The 20,016-nt window shown below is 57.4% G+C and overlaps 1 protein-coding gene across 2 annotated transcripts in view; it reads right to left on the bottom strand.

The window, feature by feature from the left end:
- Nucleotides 1–20,016, bottom strand: part of CLPB (ClpB family mitochondrial disaggregase) — a 93,285-nt gene that overhangs the window by 29,423 nt on the left and 43,846 nt on the right. For both annotated transcript variants that reach the window (XM_087759343.1, XM_009464172.2), the window contains one exon: nucleotides 4,222–4,319. In XM_087759343.1, coding sequence (XP_087615469.1) covers nucleotides 4,222–4,319 — 98 coding nt within the window. The remainder of the gene's footprint in view (nucleotides 1–4,221; nucleotides 4,320–20,016) is intronic.

Here is a 20,016-nt window from a genome sequence, read left to right as displayed (position 1 = left end):
AGCTGGAGGCTGAGATAGCGCGCAGAGCGGCGTACAGAGCCGCCCGACACAAGCACATCTCCGAGATGCTCGGGGACGGGACCAGGCGGAATCCCAAGGTGGGAGCAGGTCTTCTGCTGCCGTGAACTTCTAGAGGAAAGAGGACAAATCCAGCCCCTGCTCATCTTTAGAAAATGCTGCAAAGCTTTCTGCTGAGCGCCGTTCCCCATCCCAAGCAGACACTGGCCGTCTCACCAGTGAAACCAGTGCTCTGGAAACAACCGTCCCACAGAGCCTGAGTTAGCTAAGGACAGAGCACGAAGAGCGCAGGGGGTTGGCAGGGCGAGTAGCGTAACACACATAACTGGGCCCATCATTTAACCGCCTTCCTGAAGGGAAAACGCCTCTAACAAAACCAGAGAGCGGAGGCAGAAGCTGCCGCAGGGCCGGAGCGGATAAACGCCCCCGGCCAGGCCGCCAGTGTTCCCTGGGCTGCTACTGCCCCTGACAGAAGTTAAAAAAAAAATAAACAGCAAACGATCCAATTTTGGCTGCTGCCATCAGTCTGGTGTGTAACGGAGAGATGCCATCAGCCCTGATGCCTCATACGGAGCAATAACTTCCCTGCGGATCCCAGCGGAACAGCCCCGGGGGACAGGCACCAGCGCGCCTGCCGTCATCTCCCCCCGGCTCCATGTACGCCACGAGGCTCCAAGCGCTGCTCTTGCCATATATCTGTGTCTTTCCACATATCTTGACAAATCTTTCCTTCCTCCCTCCTCTTCTGCCTCTCTTAAGGTGCAGGGAACGTGATCTGTGTTGTCAGGGCACCGAGCGAGTCGTGGGGGTCTGTGGAGGACGTGCCCGGGGAGCCGGAGGGGACGCCCCTCGCCTGCAACCCCCCCTCGGCAAACCAACACTGTAGAAGTCCCTGGGGAGGAAGAAAGCCCCTTCCACGGGTACAAGACCGCACCAGTTACGGTGCTTTTTCCACTCATCTTGGATTTCGCCGGAGACACGAGCTCCCGCTCCTTTCTCTCCCAGCCGCCTCTCCCTCCCCCTGCAGAGGTACGCACCCAGCTTCTCCCACCTCCTCCCTGCTCCCGCCACTGGGGCGGCTGGAGCAGCACGTCCAACCCGCGTCTCGCTCCTGCTGGACGTTTCTGCCGGACATTTCGCCCTCATTCACATTTGACTTCAGTCCTTGGCGTTGGTGGCGAGGAAACCAGCAGCCGGAGCAAGCAACGCCCGTTCCCGGTTTGCGGCGTGAAACGGTGTCAGCGGGCACCACGTCCTCGCCCTCTGACAACCGGTCTTCAGTTCTCCTGACGAAACTTTTGGGCACATCGCTGGCACTTAGGTGGATTACAGCGGCGTTACGTGCTGAAAGAAACGCGGGGAGCGGTACCCTGCTCTCGCGTTGAAGGCATCCGAGCTGCTGCGCTCACCTGGGCTCGGAGCGACTCCTGACGCGATGCCAAAACCACGAGCTGTTCATTTTTCATCAGAGATTCGCTCCATCCGTGCTTCGGCAGAGCTCACCCTGAGATAGTAACAGCCGGCTGCCAGTCACTAAGACGGGCACGGCTTTCGTTATCCGTGATCCAGCGCGGCGTCCCTCCCAGGCGCGACGGCATCGCCGGGAAAACACTCAGAGGGAAGGGGCTGGAGAGCACAGCACCGGCAGAACCAAACCCTCGCAGCAAACATGCGGACGCGGAGGGGGCAGCACCTTTCGCCTTATGGGGAAAGGAATGGAAAAGGTTAAAGGAAAGCGGGATGATGAACTGCAGAAGATGTCAGGGACACGGATGAAGCTACGACAGCCTTCGGAGATCCGGAGCGCGGTTCTTCCGCGGGGAGGGCAAACACCGTCTTGCGGTTGTTCTGGTGGGTCTACAGAAAGCAGAAAATCGGCTTTTCCTGCGTGGCTGCTCTGCCCCTGCCCCTACACACGGCTTGAGGAACAGACGCTTCGCTAGCAACCAGAAGAAGACATTTTTCTCATAAAATATGCTTAAACCAAGAACCCGAGGATGTTCTGGATGGGAACAGCGGCCTGCGCTTGAGCCACAGCCGGGCGTTTGCTTTCTGTAGAGGGTCCACCAACGGCGATTCCCGGTGACGAGGGGACAGGAGCTCCGGCTCAGGAGGGCCCGCACCACTGCTGGCCTGGGGAGAGGGCAACCGCGTGCTCGTCCTGGCTGAGACGCTCCCGAAAAACCCTTTGGTGGCCACCGATGGAGACAGGAGAGACCACTGGCTGGATCTGACTGGGCCCAGTACAGCACGGGAAAGAGGAGTGGAACGGCAAAGAGAGACTTGTAAGAGCTGGGATCAGTCCTGGGGCTGCGTCCCTCCCAGTTACGCACACGAGTCACCAGTTCCAAGGGCTGCTCCTCTCCTTTTCGCCCGAGACACGCGGCAGCGTATCTCAGTTTCACCAGTTCAGCAACGGGAACTGGCCCCAGAGCCCTCAACACCAGGCGAGTGTGGTTTAGCACAGGGAAAGCACAGACAGAGCTCTTTTTTTGAAAAGAATAAAGGAAATCAAAATAAATTAAAAATACATATGAAAACTCCTTGTTATTCTGTCACAAGGATATGTAAATAAAATCTATGGGATGTGCCCATCCAGTAGCAGTGCTGCCAATTCATTCTCTAGCAGTGATTAAAATGAGCAATAAATTCTCAAAGACTCTCGGTGGAACGCAGAGACGGGGGTGGCTGCGACCCCAGGAGCTCCGCGTCCCCCCCAGCTGAATATTCATCACGAGCTGCCTTGCCTCTCTTATGTTTTATATACAAGTACAATCATTTTCATCGGGAACATCTCCACAGATATATCTCCTTTCTCTCCTCCATCTATTAGTCAAGCATAAAAACCAACGCCGCTCTTCAGCCTGTTAGGGGCAGGTTTCCTTGCCAGTGCCGGCCTCCAGAGACCATTTACCCGCCAGATAATTCCCCCCCACCTCCTCGTAAAGATTTCAAGTATTTTATTCCCGACTTTTCTTCCTTAAAACTTGCTCGGAGAGCTGTCCAAGCGACCCAGCAGCGCTTCTGGCTAACAGGAGCCGTCGGAGGAACGCCAGGGTCGGGGTTTCCCTCGCCGTGACGGAGCGCGGCGAGCCCAAGAGGAAAGATCAGCGTCTCGCTGCTTAAGGACAGAGGTTTAGCCTTCGGGAACGCGGATTTGAACTGCTCGAGCAGTGATTTCCCTAGGCGAGCACAGGCAGTTTTGGCTGCCCGGCAGGTTTAATTCATGGTAATGTCTGCTAAGGGCAATAATCGACACCGGTTTAATTACCTTCATCTTCCACCTTCTAGGAGTGGCGAGTCCTTAACCTCAGGTTTCCAGCATGCAAATCCCAAACCCACAGGCCGAACTCGGAGGCGCACGACATCAGGGCACGAGTCAGGAGGAAACCCGGCCTCCTCGTGCCTCAGTTTCCCCGTTTGCAGCCTGGTGGCACGGGTGCCCCCTTCACCGGGCAGCGGGGGACTCTCCTGCCCTGGGACGCTTGCAGAGACGATGCTCGAGAGGCATCGCTCATCACTGCTGCGACGGCCTCGCCTATCGATCGATAATTAGTTGCTCCCGCTTGAATAAGGCCTCACACCCAGGAATTTCAAATCCTCGACATCAGGCTGCAGATCCCTCATCGCCGAATAACCCGCTACTCTGTAAATCTGCTTACTCCTGGGGTTTTTATGGGAACCGCTGCGGCAAATGTGGTTCTTCTCCCTCTTTAAAATACCTTCTAACGGCGACACGCGAAGGGGACGCGGCGTGCTCCAGCCCACTCGAGGGGACGGCGAGGCTGGAGGGACGAGAGGGGCATTGCACAACCAGGCAGCGGCAACGGGCCTCTTTTGCCTTCGCCGGTGCCCGCGGAGGCACGGATCCCAGGCCCACCACTGGACTCCGCATTCTCAGACCTGCTTCTTTTCCCAGGAATTTCAGAAAATACAGTAAACCCCACCCCCTGATTTTACCGTATTTTTGCCAAGGGGTTAGAGAACGGTATTACTGGGCCTGGGCACTGAAGAAATGTTGAAATGGAAGAGGAGGGCACGCAGCCACGGACACGGGTTTCTTTTTTCCTTACGCATCATGTCATTAATTCATACAGACCTCTCTTGAAAAAGCATGGAGGTGGAGGAGAAGGAGGAAGTCTTCTTTAAAACCGTTCTTGTAGCGGGGAAGGAAACATAAAGTCACCGGAATCCCGGGCTCACCTTCGCCTCCGACGCTTTCAGAAGGCTCATGACCTCCCCTTCGCGGGCGTAATCCAGGGGCGTGTGTCCCATTTCATTCTTCTGCAGGGGGTTGGCACCTGATGGCAGGAAGAAATGAAAGATCAGGGGATCAGAGTTCAGTCTTGGGGCAGAATCCTCCCGTCCCGGTCCGTGTCCGCTCCTAACCTTTGCCCCGAAGGGCTTCTGGATCGGAAAGGGACAATGTACAACCAGCGCCGACATGGACGGGGGTCCGGGGAACAAGAAAAGCAATTGTCACCGCTAACAATCGGCGTGGCAGGGAAGAGCTGCTGTGGGGGATGAGAGCACATGGTCGCCAGAAGAAAAGACAGCTTCACAAAAGCACCCGCTCCCGCTCCCGCGGGAGCCACATGGGCCCATTACGGCTTCGATTGGACACGCTGCCCTTCCTCTCCGCCGCTCCGAGCTGGGGCCGGGGCTGGCTGCAGCCTGCGAAACAGCTGCCGCCCTCAGCACGGGAGCGGCTTCTGGGGAGGGCCGCATGCTCCTTGCGAATTTAACGTAAAAAAAATAGCCAACAAGCCCCAGAGACTGAACTGGAGGGAGTCAGGCGGGCACCCTCTCAGGAACAAACTCGCGCGGAGAGAGCTCCCCGTCCTCTCCCCTCCCCGGACACGCTGGAAGAACATGCAGAGTCAGACTGGTCCCAGTGGCAGTGATGGGAAAGATCCGGAGGGAATCTTGGACAGGGCAGTCCGAGATGAGGAGAGAGGGGTGCTGGGGAATAGCAGGCAAGCTCTCACAGGATTAACCCCTGGCTCTCGGCATCTCAGGAGACATCTCTAAGGCACTCAGCACTAACGTTGCTGCACTCTGCCTCCACGACAGCTTGCTGTCGCCAACCAGCCACCGAGGGTTAGGAGAACGAACCTGCGAATCGGCCTCAAACCCCGCAAGCCGGCGCTTGAGCTGCCCGTCCCGCCGGTTTCAGGGCGACAGCGCTTATCGGGCCCTGGGAAGCGGCCCGGCGAGGGAAGAGCCCGTCGCTCTGCTCGGTAGGGCTCCCCTGTAAAGCGGAGGGGACGGCGGTGACGAGGCGCCGGGATGGGCAGGCCGACGGTGGCCGTGCACGACTGCGAAAAACCGGGAGCCCGGGCCCCGCTACAGCATCCCCGCTCTGCAAAGAGGCCTGGCGAGCATCCTCCGTCCCGCTGGGAACACGGGAGCGAGGCGGGCACCTTGGCACAGGCGAACCGGGCTGCAGCTTCTGCTTCTGCAAGGCAGGGGAGCGCAGAGCACCAGGGGTGCTCAATAAAAGCGAGCAGCAATCATAATATATGAAAGAAGTGAGCGGGCTCTCTGCGAGCGGGAGCCAGGGAGATTAGCCATTTCTAAGCATTGGCATCAGGGATCTATATTTGCTTACAGAATGAAAAATGTGCTCCATAAACATTCGACACAGAGTAATTTCTATTGCAAGCCTTGTCATTGCAAATAAAGAATATGATCGAGACAGGTGAGATTATATACTGCCGAGGCCGGCCACTCAATATCTTTTAAAGAGACGGTGCTCCCACGGTCCCCCCCGCCGCCGAAACCCACCCCGGGTCTGCGCCGCTCCGGGCAGCGAGGAGGGGGGCAAGTTCTCTGCCTTCTCCAAATGATGACATCCTCGAGGCTAGGCCGGCTCTCATTTCAGATGAAGGCTGTGGGTTTGTTTGGCTTTTCCCTTCCCCTGGATCTATCAATAATGGCTATCCAATATTGGCCTAATCCCCCTGTTAATGGCTTTGACGACTTGACTAATTGCTGCAATAATTGATAGAACCCGACTCCTACAACTGGTCGATTCCAACCTCCAGTACCGGCAGCAATAAAATATTACGCCGCCATAAATAACGGTGTCACTTTGCTTGCTAATAGAAGGTAAAAGTGGCGAGGGGTTCGGCGGCGCCCCGGCTTGACCCCCTTCCCCATCCCCACCGCCTCCCCTGCCCTCTCCCACCCCGGCAGCTGGCTCGAGCGGCGGCGGAGGGGACGCCAACCTTTGGAGACTTAATAGAAGGCCATTTGTCACCTCCCACTAGCTGTCTGTAGCTGGAGATCGACACCTGGGCAACACCTCGGGCTGTGCGAGTCCGTCGCCTCCTCCCACACCTCCCTGCTCATATTAGGAGGCCCCGGCTTATAATATTTGATAAATAGCAGGCTGGTTCACTCCCAGCACCCGCGCAGCGTCGCGTCGCTGGAGCAGCTGCAGAAGGTCACTCATTGGGGAAATATGTTTCTGTCAGCGGTATCGAAAAAAGTTTAGTAGAGTGACAGGCCTCAATTTTTCAAATTTTATTAACTCCATCCTCTTAACAATTTGTCTTGAATTCCTTCAGATTCTGGATAACTGTCAATAGGGCTCGCGACGCGGCGGGTGCTGGTACCCCTGCTGCCGTCAGGGAGGAGACGGGGATGGCAGGAGGAGGGAGAGGGCAGGAAGGCGTGGGAGGGTGGCAGGGGCCGGCAGGCGACGCCAGCGCTCGGAGGAGCATCCCAGCAGCCCTGCGTCCCCCGCAGCTCGGTCCTTGCTCACCCTCCTCCGTCGCAGTCTGTCCTGGCAGGGCAGAGGAGCGGAGATCTGGCTCAGGGCACGTAGCCAGATACGTGCCTGCTGAAGCAACAACAAGTCTCGTACCTCGGGCAGAGCGAACGCTGGGTGCCGGCTGGCCCATAGGGGCACGCGGAGAGCTACGTTTCTCCAAAGACCGGACACGGAAAGGCTTGGGAAAGCCCTGGGCACCGAGACAAGGAATGAGACCTCCTTGCATGGTGCAACCAGATGCTGTGAAAGCTCCTGCACGGACTGCTGCTCTTGGGCGTCCTCAGAGGCAGCCTCCAGCTGAGCGCTTGGGTCGGAGCCTCTCTTCTGCAGATCGCCAAGAGGAGCTGCTGCGGGGACAGAGGACGCGGCTGCTGTGAACCAGCACGAGATGGTCTACGCGCCGGTGCCGCTCCGAAGGTCCTGTCTGCAAAAGAGCCGGACAGAAGTGGTGGCCTGTATGGCAGACGGGACGCCAAAACGTTCAACGTCTCGTTGTCTTCCTTCATTTGCGTAGATATGATGTGGTGAAGGTGGCGACCAAGCGCTTGGGCAAGTCTCCAGTGCAGAAGACAGCACAGCTTCAGTCCAGAAAGCCACGGAAAGCCACTCTCCCCAGTATAAAGCCATCCCCAGTCTCCCAGAAGCAGAGCTGCTAACTTCTTACATCAGGTTGTCAACCAGGGACTGATCTTGCACACATCTCTCTACAGAAGTTGTCTAGTCGTCACGAAGTCATTTCAGCAGGGGTTCCTCGAGGTCCCTCCGCTCGTGCAGGTCCTCATCAGACCCTTCCCGGCGAGGGGAGGGCCCAGCCCAGCCGTGCCTGCGGCGCTGGCAGGCCTGCAGAGCCGACACTGAGACATCAGCGCGGACCGAGCCCTCCCGGGACCAAAGCTGCTCCCGGGCCGCAGCCCAAACCCAGGCTCAGCCCCAGCCCTGAGCCTCTCCCAAGCGGACGGGCCTGAGCACACACAGCAAGAAGGACGGACAACAACAACAAAAAATAAACTGATTTTTCTGGCGAAAAGGAGACTAAACCCCCGAAAGCGTTGCCTGGGAATCCCCAAGCCCCCGGTGGGCAGGTATGCTGCGGAGGATGCTGGAGACGGGCTGCGGTCCTGAGCCAGGGAGGCCCCGAGCGGCAGGCGAGCGCCGGGACGAACCGCACGGCGCCGGTGCGCTACAGGCCATTTTCCGGTGCAGGCACACCTCTCCCTGGCCCTGTTCCAACACCGACACGGGCTGGGATTCTCCAGGAGGAAGCAGCCCCCGGTACCTGCTGGGGACTCCACGATGCCATCAGCCATCAGCTTTGACAAGGAGTGACATTGTTATTGCTCCACGTGGCTAGTTAAAGTAATATAAAAAGACTTCTGCCCTCCTGAGTCTTCAGTGATTGAATTAGCATGATCACCCCTTTTTCCAGTAACGTAAACCTGGTTTTAAATCAATAAGGCACATATTTCACAAGCAGCTTTTAACATACAACATTAGTCGGAAAGTGGACCCCCAGCCTGCGATCCTACCACCCCTTCCCTGCCTGGTGCCTCGATGAATACAGGCGACACGTTACGGGGCACTGCTCCGCTCGCGGGGCAGCGACCTGCAGCTCTTGCCGAGGAGCTGCCCCCGCTACTGCAGCGAAGGAATCTTCCCGCGTGCCCCAACTGCAACGTGCGCACACGCTCCCCTGGGAACACCCTCACATCCCATCAAGGGAACAGCCAGAGCAAAGTCTTCAAAGGTAGCGGGCGGACGTGAGGACGATGCTCCAGATGATTCAGCATCCCTGCCCCTTGGTGGCATTTGCTAATTGCCCCGGCTATGGGAGTACATGAGATCAAACCATCACAATTCCACCTCTGGTCCCTCCGGTGAAAACATTCGTCTCTGCAGAAGTAAAGGCTCAGCATACAGAAGCCCAAAAGGGCAACTTTTGGCTCAAAGATCTCAGAATTCTCCTGGGCCCCCCTTGGCGGCGCCACCTTTACCGGTGACGTGGGCTGGAGGCTGGGGCTCTGTCGGCCCCGCCACGGTGAGCCGTTGCGGGCTCCCAAGCCTCTGGCTTCTCCCACACCCACACACGTCCTCTATCCAAGCGCGCACACGTGCGGTCCCTCTTCGAGAGGACTACAAATGCCGCGGAGAAGGTAACTGGGGTACACCGCACTGAACGACGAGAACGGCTCATTAGCAATTCATAACAGCCTCGTGAAAAATGTTAGCCCTGCACAACGCAACGATACCACAAATGCTAACCACGAGGTGCAAAAAACGATTTAGAAAATGATTGCCAAGCGTGCCGCTGTGCCCGAACGTGGCGATAGCGCACGGCGTGGCAGGATTCTCAACATTGCCTTCTGCACGGTTCATAGAATCATGGACTCATAGAAAGTCCTGAGTTGGGAGGGACCCACAAGGATCGTCGAGTCCAGCTCCTGTCCCTGCACAGGACAACCCCAAAATCACACCATACGTCTGAGGGCGTTGTCCAATTGCTTCTTGAATGCTGTCAGGCTTGGTGCCGTGACCACCTCCCGGGGGAGCCGGTTCCAGCGCTCCACCACCCTCTGGGTGAAGAACCTTTTCCTAATGGCCACCTAACCCTCCCCGGCACATCTTCCTGCCCTTCCTCGACTCCCTTCCTTCTGTCGCCGAATGAAGCATCGCTTCAAAGAGAACCCGCATGAAAGAGCTTTCCTGCAGGCTGACAGCTCAGCCCATACCCGCTCCATCAGGAGAACCACGGCTGTGAGATGCCCTTCTCCCCCCGGGATGAACTCCTCCTGGCTCCCCGGTGGCCAAGGCCAGCCGGCACCGCGAGCACGGTATCGCGGGCAGCTCAGGGTGTTGCGTTATCGGAATCGGGTTCAGTGCTGTCGCAACGAGCGTGGGTTAACGCACGGCCCCGGGATGGCAGCGGCCGCAGCCGGGAGCTCTTGGGGAAGAGCATCTGTGCTCCCGCAGTCCAGCCTCGCCCTGAAAGCACGGGAAGCCTTTCCAGGGTGACTTTCTCCAGCATCACGCATTAGTTCTTGTCCTTCCTCTCCTTCCTAAAACCCCTCTCGCCCTCTGACTGCTCCCCTCTTAACACAGCCTAGGACCAGCGTGTTTTGGTGAGGCTCCGCTCTCGGCGCTCCCTCCTGCTCCTCCTTACCCGGCTGCGACGCCCCGTCCTTCCCAGAGCCTCCCAAGGGTCGATACCACTCCGTACTCCTCTCCCAGCGTGCACAACTTTGCATCCGACTGCCTCAAAAATACATTTTGTCCCAACCGACCACGCTGGTCCACCTCTCGGGGATTCGCTCTCAATATATTTACTGAGTCACTACTAAGTAAATACAGGGAGTCACTCAGTAAGTGACTAAGACCGTGCACGGTTTGTAGTAAATTTTAACACGCAGGCGACCAAACGGAGAGATGGTGCCTCAATACACGGTTGAAAAAGTGATGTAGGAAAGAAGGGTTCAGACTTAATTAAGAACGAGACGTGTCTGGAGTAGAGAGCGTCTACATGGAAAGGAGAGAGCCCCTAAGGCAGAAACATCCCGAGCTGCCGAGATGCAGGTCAGCGCTGCGAGGGGCAAGGAGGCGGCAGGGAGGGGTCCTGGCGGAGCTGCAGCTCACAAACCTCGGGAACCGGGCTGAGAACAAATCTCTGGGTGCTTCTGTGTGCAGAGGACACCCAGTCGGGCGGGAGCGTTGATCTGCCGGGGGGCAGGGAGGCTCTGCAGAGGGCCCTGGCCAGGCTGGGTCGATGGGCCCAGGCACTGGGTGAGGGTCAGCAAGGCTCAGGGCCGGGTCCTGCACTGGGGGCACAGCAACCCCAGGCACCGCTGCAGGCGTGGGGAGGAGCGGCTGGGAGCTGCCCGGCGGGAAAGGGCCTGGGGGTGCTGGTCGACAGCCGCTGAACATGAGCCAGCAGTGTGCCCAGGTGGCCAAGAGGGCCAGTGGCATCCTGGCTTGTATCAGGAACGGTGTGGCCAGCAGGAGCAGGGCAGGGATGGTGCCCCTGTGCTGGGCACTGGGGAGGCCGCCCCTCGAATGCTGTGCTCAGCGCTGGGCCCCTCACCCCAAGGCGGCCATGGAGGGGCTGGAGCGTGGCCAGAGCAGGGCAGCGAGGCTGGGGCAGGGGCTGGAGCCCAAGGCTGGGGAGGAGCGGCTGGGGGAGCTGGGGGGGCTCAGCCTGGAGAAGAGGAGGCTGAGGGGAGCCCTCATCGCTCTCTGCAACGGCCTGAAAGGAGGCTGGAGCCGGGGGGGTCGGTCTCTTCTCCCCAGGAACAAGCGATGGGACGAGAGGGAACGGCCTCAAGCTGCGCCAGGGCAGGTTTGGGTTGGGTATTGGGAAAAACTTCTTCCCCAAAGGGCTGTCAGGCCCTGGCCCAGGCTGCCCAGGGCAGGGGCTGAGTCCCCATCCCTGGGGGGATTTAAAAGCCGGGGAGATGTGGTGCTTGGGGACATGGTTTAGTGGTGGCCTTGGCAGTGCTGGGTTAACGGTTGGACTCGATGACCTTAAGGGTCTTTTCCAACCTTAACGATTCTGTGATTCTATGGTTCTACGATTCTGATGGCCGGCAGCGGCAAAGTCCAAAACTAGGGTGTGCGAGCTGGAGCGGGGACATCGGGGGAGGCTGAGAAGGGCAGGCAAGAAGATAACAGCAGGATGCCTTGATGCCAGCGTAGGAGCTGTACTGCAGTGAAGGCTAAGTCCCACGGGTGGAGCAGGGATGTTAGGTATTAAAGACTGGAAGCGAAAAGCAGGTAAGTCGGTTGTACCAGCTAGTAACGCAGAATCTGTGTGGATTTAAATGTCCTGAGGAGGGAAAATACAGTACCAGGATCAGACCTCGGAGAGACCGAAGGATGCAACGCGCTAAGACAAACGGCAGAGACCGCAAGGGCAAAAAGCACGATACTAATAAATGGATAAATTGGTAAGAACCGGGGGCTAAGAGGCGCTTGCGGGAGCAGCTAGTCGGCAAGCTCGCAGGACAAGAAGAAAGCCTGAATTCAGGATTGGGCAGAGGAAAAGATTTTCTCCAAAAGCTCCGCTCCTAAGCACCGCGCTGCAGCAGGGCACCCGCTGACGCTTAACTTCATTACAAGCAAAACCCGACGAAGAATCCATTGCCACGGAGCTTTGTTCCAACAGAGGAGCACAGGAATCTGGTTAGAAACAAAGCAGCAGCCCACTGGCAGAAAACGTTCAGAAACATGGATGGTAAAGGCTAAAGAAACCCAGGGTATTTATTAAAAAGTCTTTATAATGAGAAAAGTTAGGATCTTAAGAATAAACGCCTCCCCCCATCCTTCAAAGCCTGGAAGCTGCATCCAGATGAGGAAACCACACCGGAGCATTTGCTCCGGCAAGTGAAATGGAAAAAACACAGGCCAAAGCGGATTCAAAAGAAGCCCTTGCTTCAGGGGTGAAACCAGAGCCTCTTCTTAGCCACAGCAGGAGCTGGAGGAGGAGGTGAGCTTCCACGGGTGCCCAAGGCGAAGCGGGAGGGCTCGAGGTGATGCGGGGAACGGCCAACGGCGCTCTGCAGCCGCGGCTACCACGGCAAGGCTCCCAGCCCAACCCAACCCAACCCAAACCGGGACAGGCCGCGGGAACTGCCTCAAGCTGAAGCAGCAACAGAAACGGTTTTAAAGCATGACCGAGCGTTATCAAATTGCCAGGCCCTCACTTTCCACTGAGGAGCTCAGAAGGAGCTCGGACACCAGGTTATCCACCAGCGCTGCCGACTCGCGGCTTGTCACACCCACGGCAGGACGACAGCGGAGGGCAGCGACCGTGACGCTGATCTGTAAAAAACACCCATACAAGGAAACGCAGCAGCAGACCGGTGGGAAAATCACGTAGGAGGAGAAGTCAGCACGAGTTTTTTGGCAGAAAGCCTCGCCTTCCCGAGCTGGTCAGGTGGAAACTGGGATCTGCTTGGGATGCACCTCCGATGTCAGAGAACCTCGGAGTTCCTCACCTAAGAAGCAAGCTGGTACAAGAAAAAGGCTCCTCATGGCTAAATAATGACTTAAACACTGAAAACAAAGGATTTAGAGGAGAGCAAGTGGTCAGCGTCCACAGGGGAAGAAAGTTGTCCAAGGGCATCCAAGGGATTTCTGCTGACGCCCGTGTGGTCAGACCATCGGCGAGCGACCGGAGCGAGGGCTAACACCGACGCAACAAAGATGCCAACCGATACGAATTTATTCGGAGCCATTTGAGCGACAGCGTTGAGCTGGCAAGCGAAACTCAACTTCGATAATAAATGTAAACCATGGCGTGCGTGGAAAAATCACGCTGTGACATACAGGCAGTGAGGGGCACCGAGCCCCCGCGCCCCGGGAAATCGGGCGTGAGGCGTTGGAGCTGCCGCGAACCGTTCTATAAAACGTCAACTTACTGCTGAACCGAAGTGGGAATCAGTGCAGAAAGAAGAAAGCGCCGGACATGTGTCCTGCTCCGAGTTTTCCTCCTAAGCGCTGTTCCCGGCCGCTCTCGGCGGGGCCGGGAGGTGGTGGGATGCGGTGTGCTCCCAGCCGTGCCGACTCCCGCATCCCTGGGTCTGTCGGCACCAGCCCGAAGTGACCGGCCCAGAGGAGCTCGCTGGGCGGACGGACACGATGAAGGATGGAAGAAAGAGAGGAATATCTAGACCAGCGAGCCGCTGGCAGGGCTGAGGAGCACCCCAGATCTCCTGAAACTCAGCCCGACACTTATTTATTCAGGCACATCGTGTCCTGAAGGCGTTTTGGTGTCCTCGGCACCGCGTAACGCAGCATTGTACGCTTCAGGGTAGGAACCGCAGAACGCTTTTAAGCTCGGCACAAGCCCTTCGCAGTTAATTGATCTCTTTGCTGCTGTTCAGCGCCGGGACGAGGGCTGTTGCCCTTCTTTATGGATGGACTCTCGCCCATAGACTTTTCACCCCAGTATAAAATCACAAAATACAACAAAATGACCAAATTTGCTGTCAGTGACCCCAGTGGAAGCCTGGAGAATGAGGAGCCCAATGCACAGGTACCACCCTGACCAGAACCTGCCCGCCAGGACCGGAACAGCGGAGGACTGTGTTGCCCTTTGAGCGCACTAGACTGTTCACACACACGGCAGATGGGAAGGTTGCAACAGAAGAAGGAAGAGAAAAAAATAAATTAACTTGTGTTAAATAGAAATACAGCTGGTAAGGAGATCACTGTGGTCGCTGCTGGTCTCCTGGGGGCCATCAGGAGTCAAATGAAGCATGCGACTGGGAAAAGCCAACACGGCTTCACCAAGGGCAGGTCGTGCCTGACAAATCCGGTGGCCTTCTATGATAAAGTGACCTGCTCAGTTGATGTGGGGCGAGCGCTGGATGTTGTCTGCCTGGACTTCTCCAAGGCTTTCAGTACGGTTCCCCACGGCCTCCTCCTGCAGAAACCGATGCGTTATGGCCGGGACAAGCGGTCTGTGCGGTGGGTGAGGAATTGGCTGACGGGCCGCACCCAGAGGGTGGTGGTAAATGGCTCTTTCTCAAACTGGCAACCCGTCACAAGTGGGGTCCCCCAGGGATCGATACTGGGCCCAGTGCTATTCAATATCTTCATAAGTGATCTGGATAACGGGATCAAGTGTACCCTGATGAAGTTCGCAGATGACACCAAACTGAGTGGGGAAGCGGACACTCTGGAAGGGAGAGCCACCCTGCAGGAAGATCTGGACAGGCTGGAAGAGCGGGCTAACAAGAACCTTATGAAGTTTAACAAGGACAAGCGTAGGGTCTTGCACCTGGGAAAACATAATCCAGGAGTGCAGCTCAGGCTGGGATCCACCTGGCTGGGGAGCAGCTCCGTGGAGAGGGACCTGGGGGTCCTGGTGGGCAGGAGGCTCAACGTGAGCGAGCAGGGTGCTGCTGCGGCCGAGAGGCCAACAGGAGGCCGGGCTGCATCAAGAAGGGCATCGCCAGCAGAGAGAAAGAAGTCATGACCCCTCTCTACTCGGCGCTTGTCAGGCCACACCTGGAATCCTGTGCACAGTTCGGGTCCCCGCTGTACAGAGAAGCTGTGGGCAGGCTGGGGGGGTCCAGAGAAGGGCCACCAGGATGATCCAGGCTCGGGGCAGCCTGCCGTGTGGGGACAGGCTGAGAGCTGGGCTTGTTCAGCCTTGAGAGAAGGAGGCTTCGAGGTGCTCTCATCCCCATGTCCCAGTGCTTGAAGGGGAGCTACAAAGCAGATGGAGACTCCCTTTTTACAAGGAGTCCCATGGTGAGGACAAGGGGTAACGGGTACAAGTTACTCCCAGGGAGATTCCGATGGGACACGAGAGGTAAGTTTTCACCATGAGAACAGTCAATCATGGGAATAATCTCCCCAGGGAAGGGTTGGCTCTGCTACGCTGAACACATTTAAGACTCAGCTGGACATGGTGCTGGGCCATCTCGTCTAGATTGTGCTGGAAAGGTTGGACCAGATGATCCTTGAGGTCCCTTCCAACCTGGGATTCCGTGATTCCATGATTGTACCGCTCAGACGCAGACCTGACGATGGGGATGAAGAAGGGGAGCCAGCTTTGCAAGTTCTTGCACTCCATGCGCAAGACTTGACGTACCTGAGGAAATGAAGCTTCCCGCAAGACGTTACCAATAGTAGCTAAGCCTCATCTCAAACCACGTCCACCTTGCCCAGGTGGTTAAACTCAACCTGCTTTCCAACACAATCGTCTCCAGCAATGCACGGGAAGGCCCAGGGCATGGGAAGGCCTGGGCAGTTTGGACTCTGTATTTTGGGCTCAGAAAAACTTTTATTCTTTGCACTGCCTTTTGAAACAAGTCGGCCTACCCGCTCCTTTCACTCTTGCTTTATTGTAAGGTGAGGCTACGTTGGTTTATGCGCACTTAACACCTGGGTGTGGAAACAACCTACCTTGTTCTTGTTTGTAAGGTAACAGCGTGGGAAGGGAAACTAAAGAATCCTCACCTCTATCTCTACACGTGTGTGCAGAGCTATTAAATTCATGACAAACGTTATGTCACTGCAGAGTTTTGTACCCAGAAACACTTAGAGAGGGATCTGTTTGCTCCCCTGCCCTATGGGGAAACTATTCTTAAGCACTCCGACGCGGACATAAATGGGCTTGCACTTACACGCTTATTGCTCTCGCCACGGTGGGATGCGGACGCTTCGATGCTGTGATATGATTGGTTTCTAAATCCCAGTCTCACAGGATTTTAATTACTGGTCTGGCGCGGCTGGGAGTGGAACTTGCTGCCGTCGGATGGAGGGGGTCGATACGCCGGCCCAGAACATATTGAGCCATGGCGCTTGCAGACTCTATTGCACTATTTAATCATCTTTTGCAAAATTTACAGTGCAACAGAAGGAATCAATACTGAATTTATCACATTCCCTTGTAAATATGAGCACAGAGAGGGAGAGAGGACTTCAGGCACTCTTGCACAACAGCTGGCCTGGGATGGATGCGCTACGGCAGGCGCAGACCTCCGGGACGCAGCGCCCGGGGGCAGCTTCCATGCGTGCGACTCCCCGAAACGCTGACCCTGGCACCCCGCCACCGCCGCGGAAGGGCTCGGCGTCCCGAGCCGCCGGCAGGAATCAGGGGAGGACTCGGCCGCGCTCCCTCCGACAACGGGGCTCTGCGAGCGTGGGGCTCTGCGGCAGCCGGGCTGCTTCCCTGCCACAGGCACCTACCGCTTCCACGCACGCCTGCAGCGTCCCCGGCAGCAAAGGCAGAGCTGTTATTTCACACTGGCCTGGTTTTGCTCACGAGGACTGAGTTACAGCCGCCTTCTTCACAAGACAAACAGGCTCCTAGCTCTAGCTAACGTCAGGCAAAAACACCCAGCGAAGACAGAGCAGCCCGTGGTTTTCATTTCCCCAAAGTGAGCTGCAACACCGCCGGCTTTCAGGACACGCAGACACGTTCCCCCAGCGCCCTGCAGACATGCCGCGCGTTTATAACGGGTGCCCGGGACCAGCGGGACTCCTGGCTCCTGCGCGGCTCCGTCCTGTCGGCTGGCACTGCCATACCTGCGCCACGGGTCCTGCCCAAGCCCTGCCCGATCTCAAGGCGGAGGCAGAGCCGGCGGCGATCGAGGCGAGGCAGGGAAAGCCGCCAAGGCAGCTTTAGAATAAATGCAACGATTGGCAAGGGAACCAGCTCGTGTGGGACCTTCTCAAGGGCACCGTCTCAGGTGCCCCAGGGCAGCGCTCTTAAGCCTGATCAATCTCCAGGAGAATCAAGGGAGAACCAAGCAAAGCAAACAAATTCAGTGGCTTTAAACTCACTGTCCCTTAGCTGGAAATTTCTGGGGATCCATCTGCTAGGAAAGACCTGTTCAGAGCCCGCCAGCCCAGCAGACCTCTGCCAGCTTGGCTTCCTCGGTTTCTCACCCAGTTTCCCCAGTTTCGCTCTTGCTTACGCTGGTGACGCCACTGAGGGCAACGAAACAACGGTGTCACCTTCTCAGGATGCGATCCCCTCTGCTCCGTCGCCACGTGCTGGCTGCTGGGGACCCAGAGGCCACGGCTGTCTGGCCATGTCCTTCACCCTCTCCCTGTACGAGCAGAGCCCTTTCCGTCCCGGACGCCGCTGAAAACGCTCTAAGATACTTAGACCAAGATTTATGCAGAATTCAAACGCAAGAAAGCTGGCTATAATTACAACCTGATTTTTCCTGAGAATACCCCAAGCATTTTCCCCTTCTGACGTCCAAAGACCATCCCTTGTAAGGCTGGCTCTGCCGTTCATTCACCGTCACCCACCCTACGCACAGCCTCCGCAATCACGCTGCACCGAACAGGCGCAGCCTCACCAACAAACGTACCGGGCTAAATTTACTGGCAAATCGAGTTCAGAAGTCTGGGTTATTGCAGCTTCAGCTAAAATATTTTCATAAATGTATGTTATAGAATCACAGAATCGTTTAGGTCGGAAAAGACCCTTAAGATCATCGAGTCCAACCGTTAACCCAGCACTGCCAAGGCCACCACTAAACCATGTCCCCAAGCACCACGTCTACCCAGCTTTTAAATCCCTCCAGGAGACGTGCGCGCTGAGCTGGCTGGGTCGCTGATGTTTCACAAGAGCCTGGAGCCCAAGGCGTGCGTGCCGGAGCCTCCCACCGTGCCGGCAGGGACGGTGAGGCTGCGCCAGTGAGACGTGGCTGGAGTCGAGACCCGAGCTCCACTCCCAGCTCCGTGCTGCAGGACCTCCGCTACTCAGCCTCTCCGCGCCTCTGAGACCATCGATCCCAGTCCAAGAGATTGTGAAGCACTGGTATGGGAAGAGGGACCAGCGCCGGAGTCACACCGAGGGTCCCACGGAGGACGAAGGAGGTGTTTCGGAGCAGGCGTCTCCCAGGCGGGAACGGCCCGCTCAGCCCGCGGGCAGGCGCGGGGAGGAGCTGGAAACCAAGGAGGTTTCTGGAGATGGGAAGTAGGAAGCAAGGCCGTCCGTCCTCAGGAGAGCGCGGGGGAGAATGAGGTATATAATGAGGCTGCTTGGGTTTGGCAGAAGGGGTGTCTGTCCCTGCGACGGGGATAGAGAGGGGAGGTCCTGACAACGGGCAAGTCTCCTTCCGAATTGCTCTACTTTTAAGCAAGGACAGGAGATGCAAGACCGACCTAGGCGCATCAGCAAAGCAGCGCACCGCCACACAACAGCAGCCGCCGGTTCAGCCAGCCCCTCGCTACGTGGACACGCAGGCATACGCGCCTTGGAAAAGCACTTGGAAAAGCAATTCAATATCCATAGCAATATCAATATTCAATTAGGGAGGGGATGGCACCCAGAGGGACCTGGGCAGGCTGGAGAGGTGGGCCCGTGTGAACCTCATGGGGTTCAACAAGGCCAAGTGCAAGGTCCTGCACCTGGGTGGGGGCAACCCCCGGTGTCCGTACAGGCTGGGGGATGGAGGGGTGGAGAGCAGCCCTGAGGAGAAGGAGTGGGGGTGCTGGGGGTGAAAAGCTGGCCATGAGCCGGCAATGTGGGCTCGCAGCCCAGAAAGCCAAGCGTCTCCTGGGCTGCATCCCCCGCAGCGTGGGCAGCGGGGCGAGGGGGGGGATTCTGCCCCTCTGCTCCGCTCTGGGGAGACCCCCCTGGAGCCCTGCGTCCAGCTCGGGGGTCCTCAGCACGGGAAGGACATGGAGCTGTTGGAGCGGGGCCAGGGGAGGCCACAGCAATGGTGCGAGGGTGGCACAGCTCTGCTGGGAGGAGAGGCTGAGAGCTGGGGGGGTTCAGCCTGGAGAGGAGGAGGCTGCGGGCAGACCTGATTGCGGCCTTGCCGTGCTTAACGGGGGCTTGTGAGAAAGGTGGGGACAGGCTTTTTAGCAGGGCCTGCTGCGACAGGACAAGGGGGGATGGTTTTAAACTGAAAGAGGGGAGATTCAGACTGGATGGAAGGAAGAAATATTTTACGCTGAGGGCGGTGAGACACCGGCCCAGGTTGCCCCGAGAGGTGGTGGATGCCCCATCCCTGGAAACATCCAAGGCCAGGCTGGACGGGGCTGTGAGCACCCTGATCTGGTGGGAGCTGTCCCTGCCCATGGCAGGGGTGGGACTGGATGGGCTTTAAAGGTCCCTTCCCACCCAAACCCTTCTGTGATTCTATGATCCAAGAAAAATGACAGCTGAGCTGTGAAGCGCAGGGCAACCTTCCGCACGTCTTTCTGTGCCCAAGCTTCTCAGGCGTGTATGGGAGGAAGCGCTCACAATATTCTGATTTCGCATTTCATAAGCTCTAGCCCAAGAAGACGACGGGTCTCTGCAGCGTTTTCTTCCGTGCTTTGTTTAGCATAACTTTAATTTATGACAAGGGTACCAGAGCCATGCCAGCCCTTCCCAGGCGGAGGCAGTGAGAGGTGAACAGCGTCCCGCGCTGGGAGGCGGGATATCTCCCTGCAGGGCAAACCCCTTGCAGCGACGCTGCCCCTGGGTTTGGAAAACCAGGACTTGGGGTCTCCCCTGCCCACGGGGCTGCCCCGCTGCAGGGGCCTGGGCTCCAGTGGGAACATCTGGAGCAAGGGAGACTGACCCTCGGTGGAGGAGGAGCCAGCCAGGGACATTGAAACGAGCGCCCACGAGTGCTGAGGGAACTGAGCAGTGTCATCGTGAAGCCACTTTTGACGATGGTTAGAAGGTCGTGGTGATGGGGATGGGAAGAAAGCAAATGTCAGGGCTATCTTCAAGAAGGACAAGAAGGAGGATCCAGAGAACTACA

Source organism: Nipponia nippon, unplaced genomic scaffold (assembly GCF_047370975.1).
Source record: "Nipponia nippon isolate SJK-2023a ecotype South Korea unplaced genomic scaffold, ASM4737097v1 scaffold_2, whole genome shotgun sequence".
Lineage (NCBI taxonomy): Eukaryota > Metazoa > Chordata > Aves > Pelecaniformes > Threskiornithidae > Nipponia > Nipponia nippon.
This window is presented reverse-complemented; position numbering and strand designations above follow the sequence as displayed.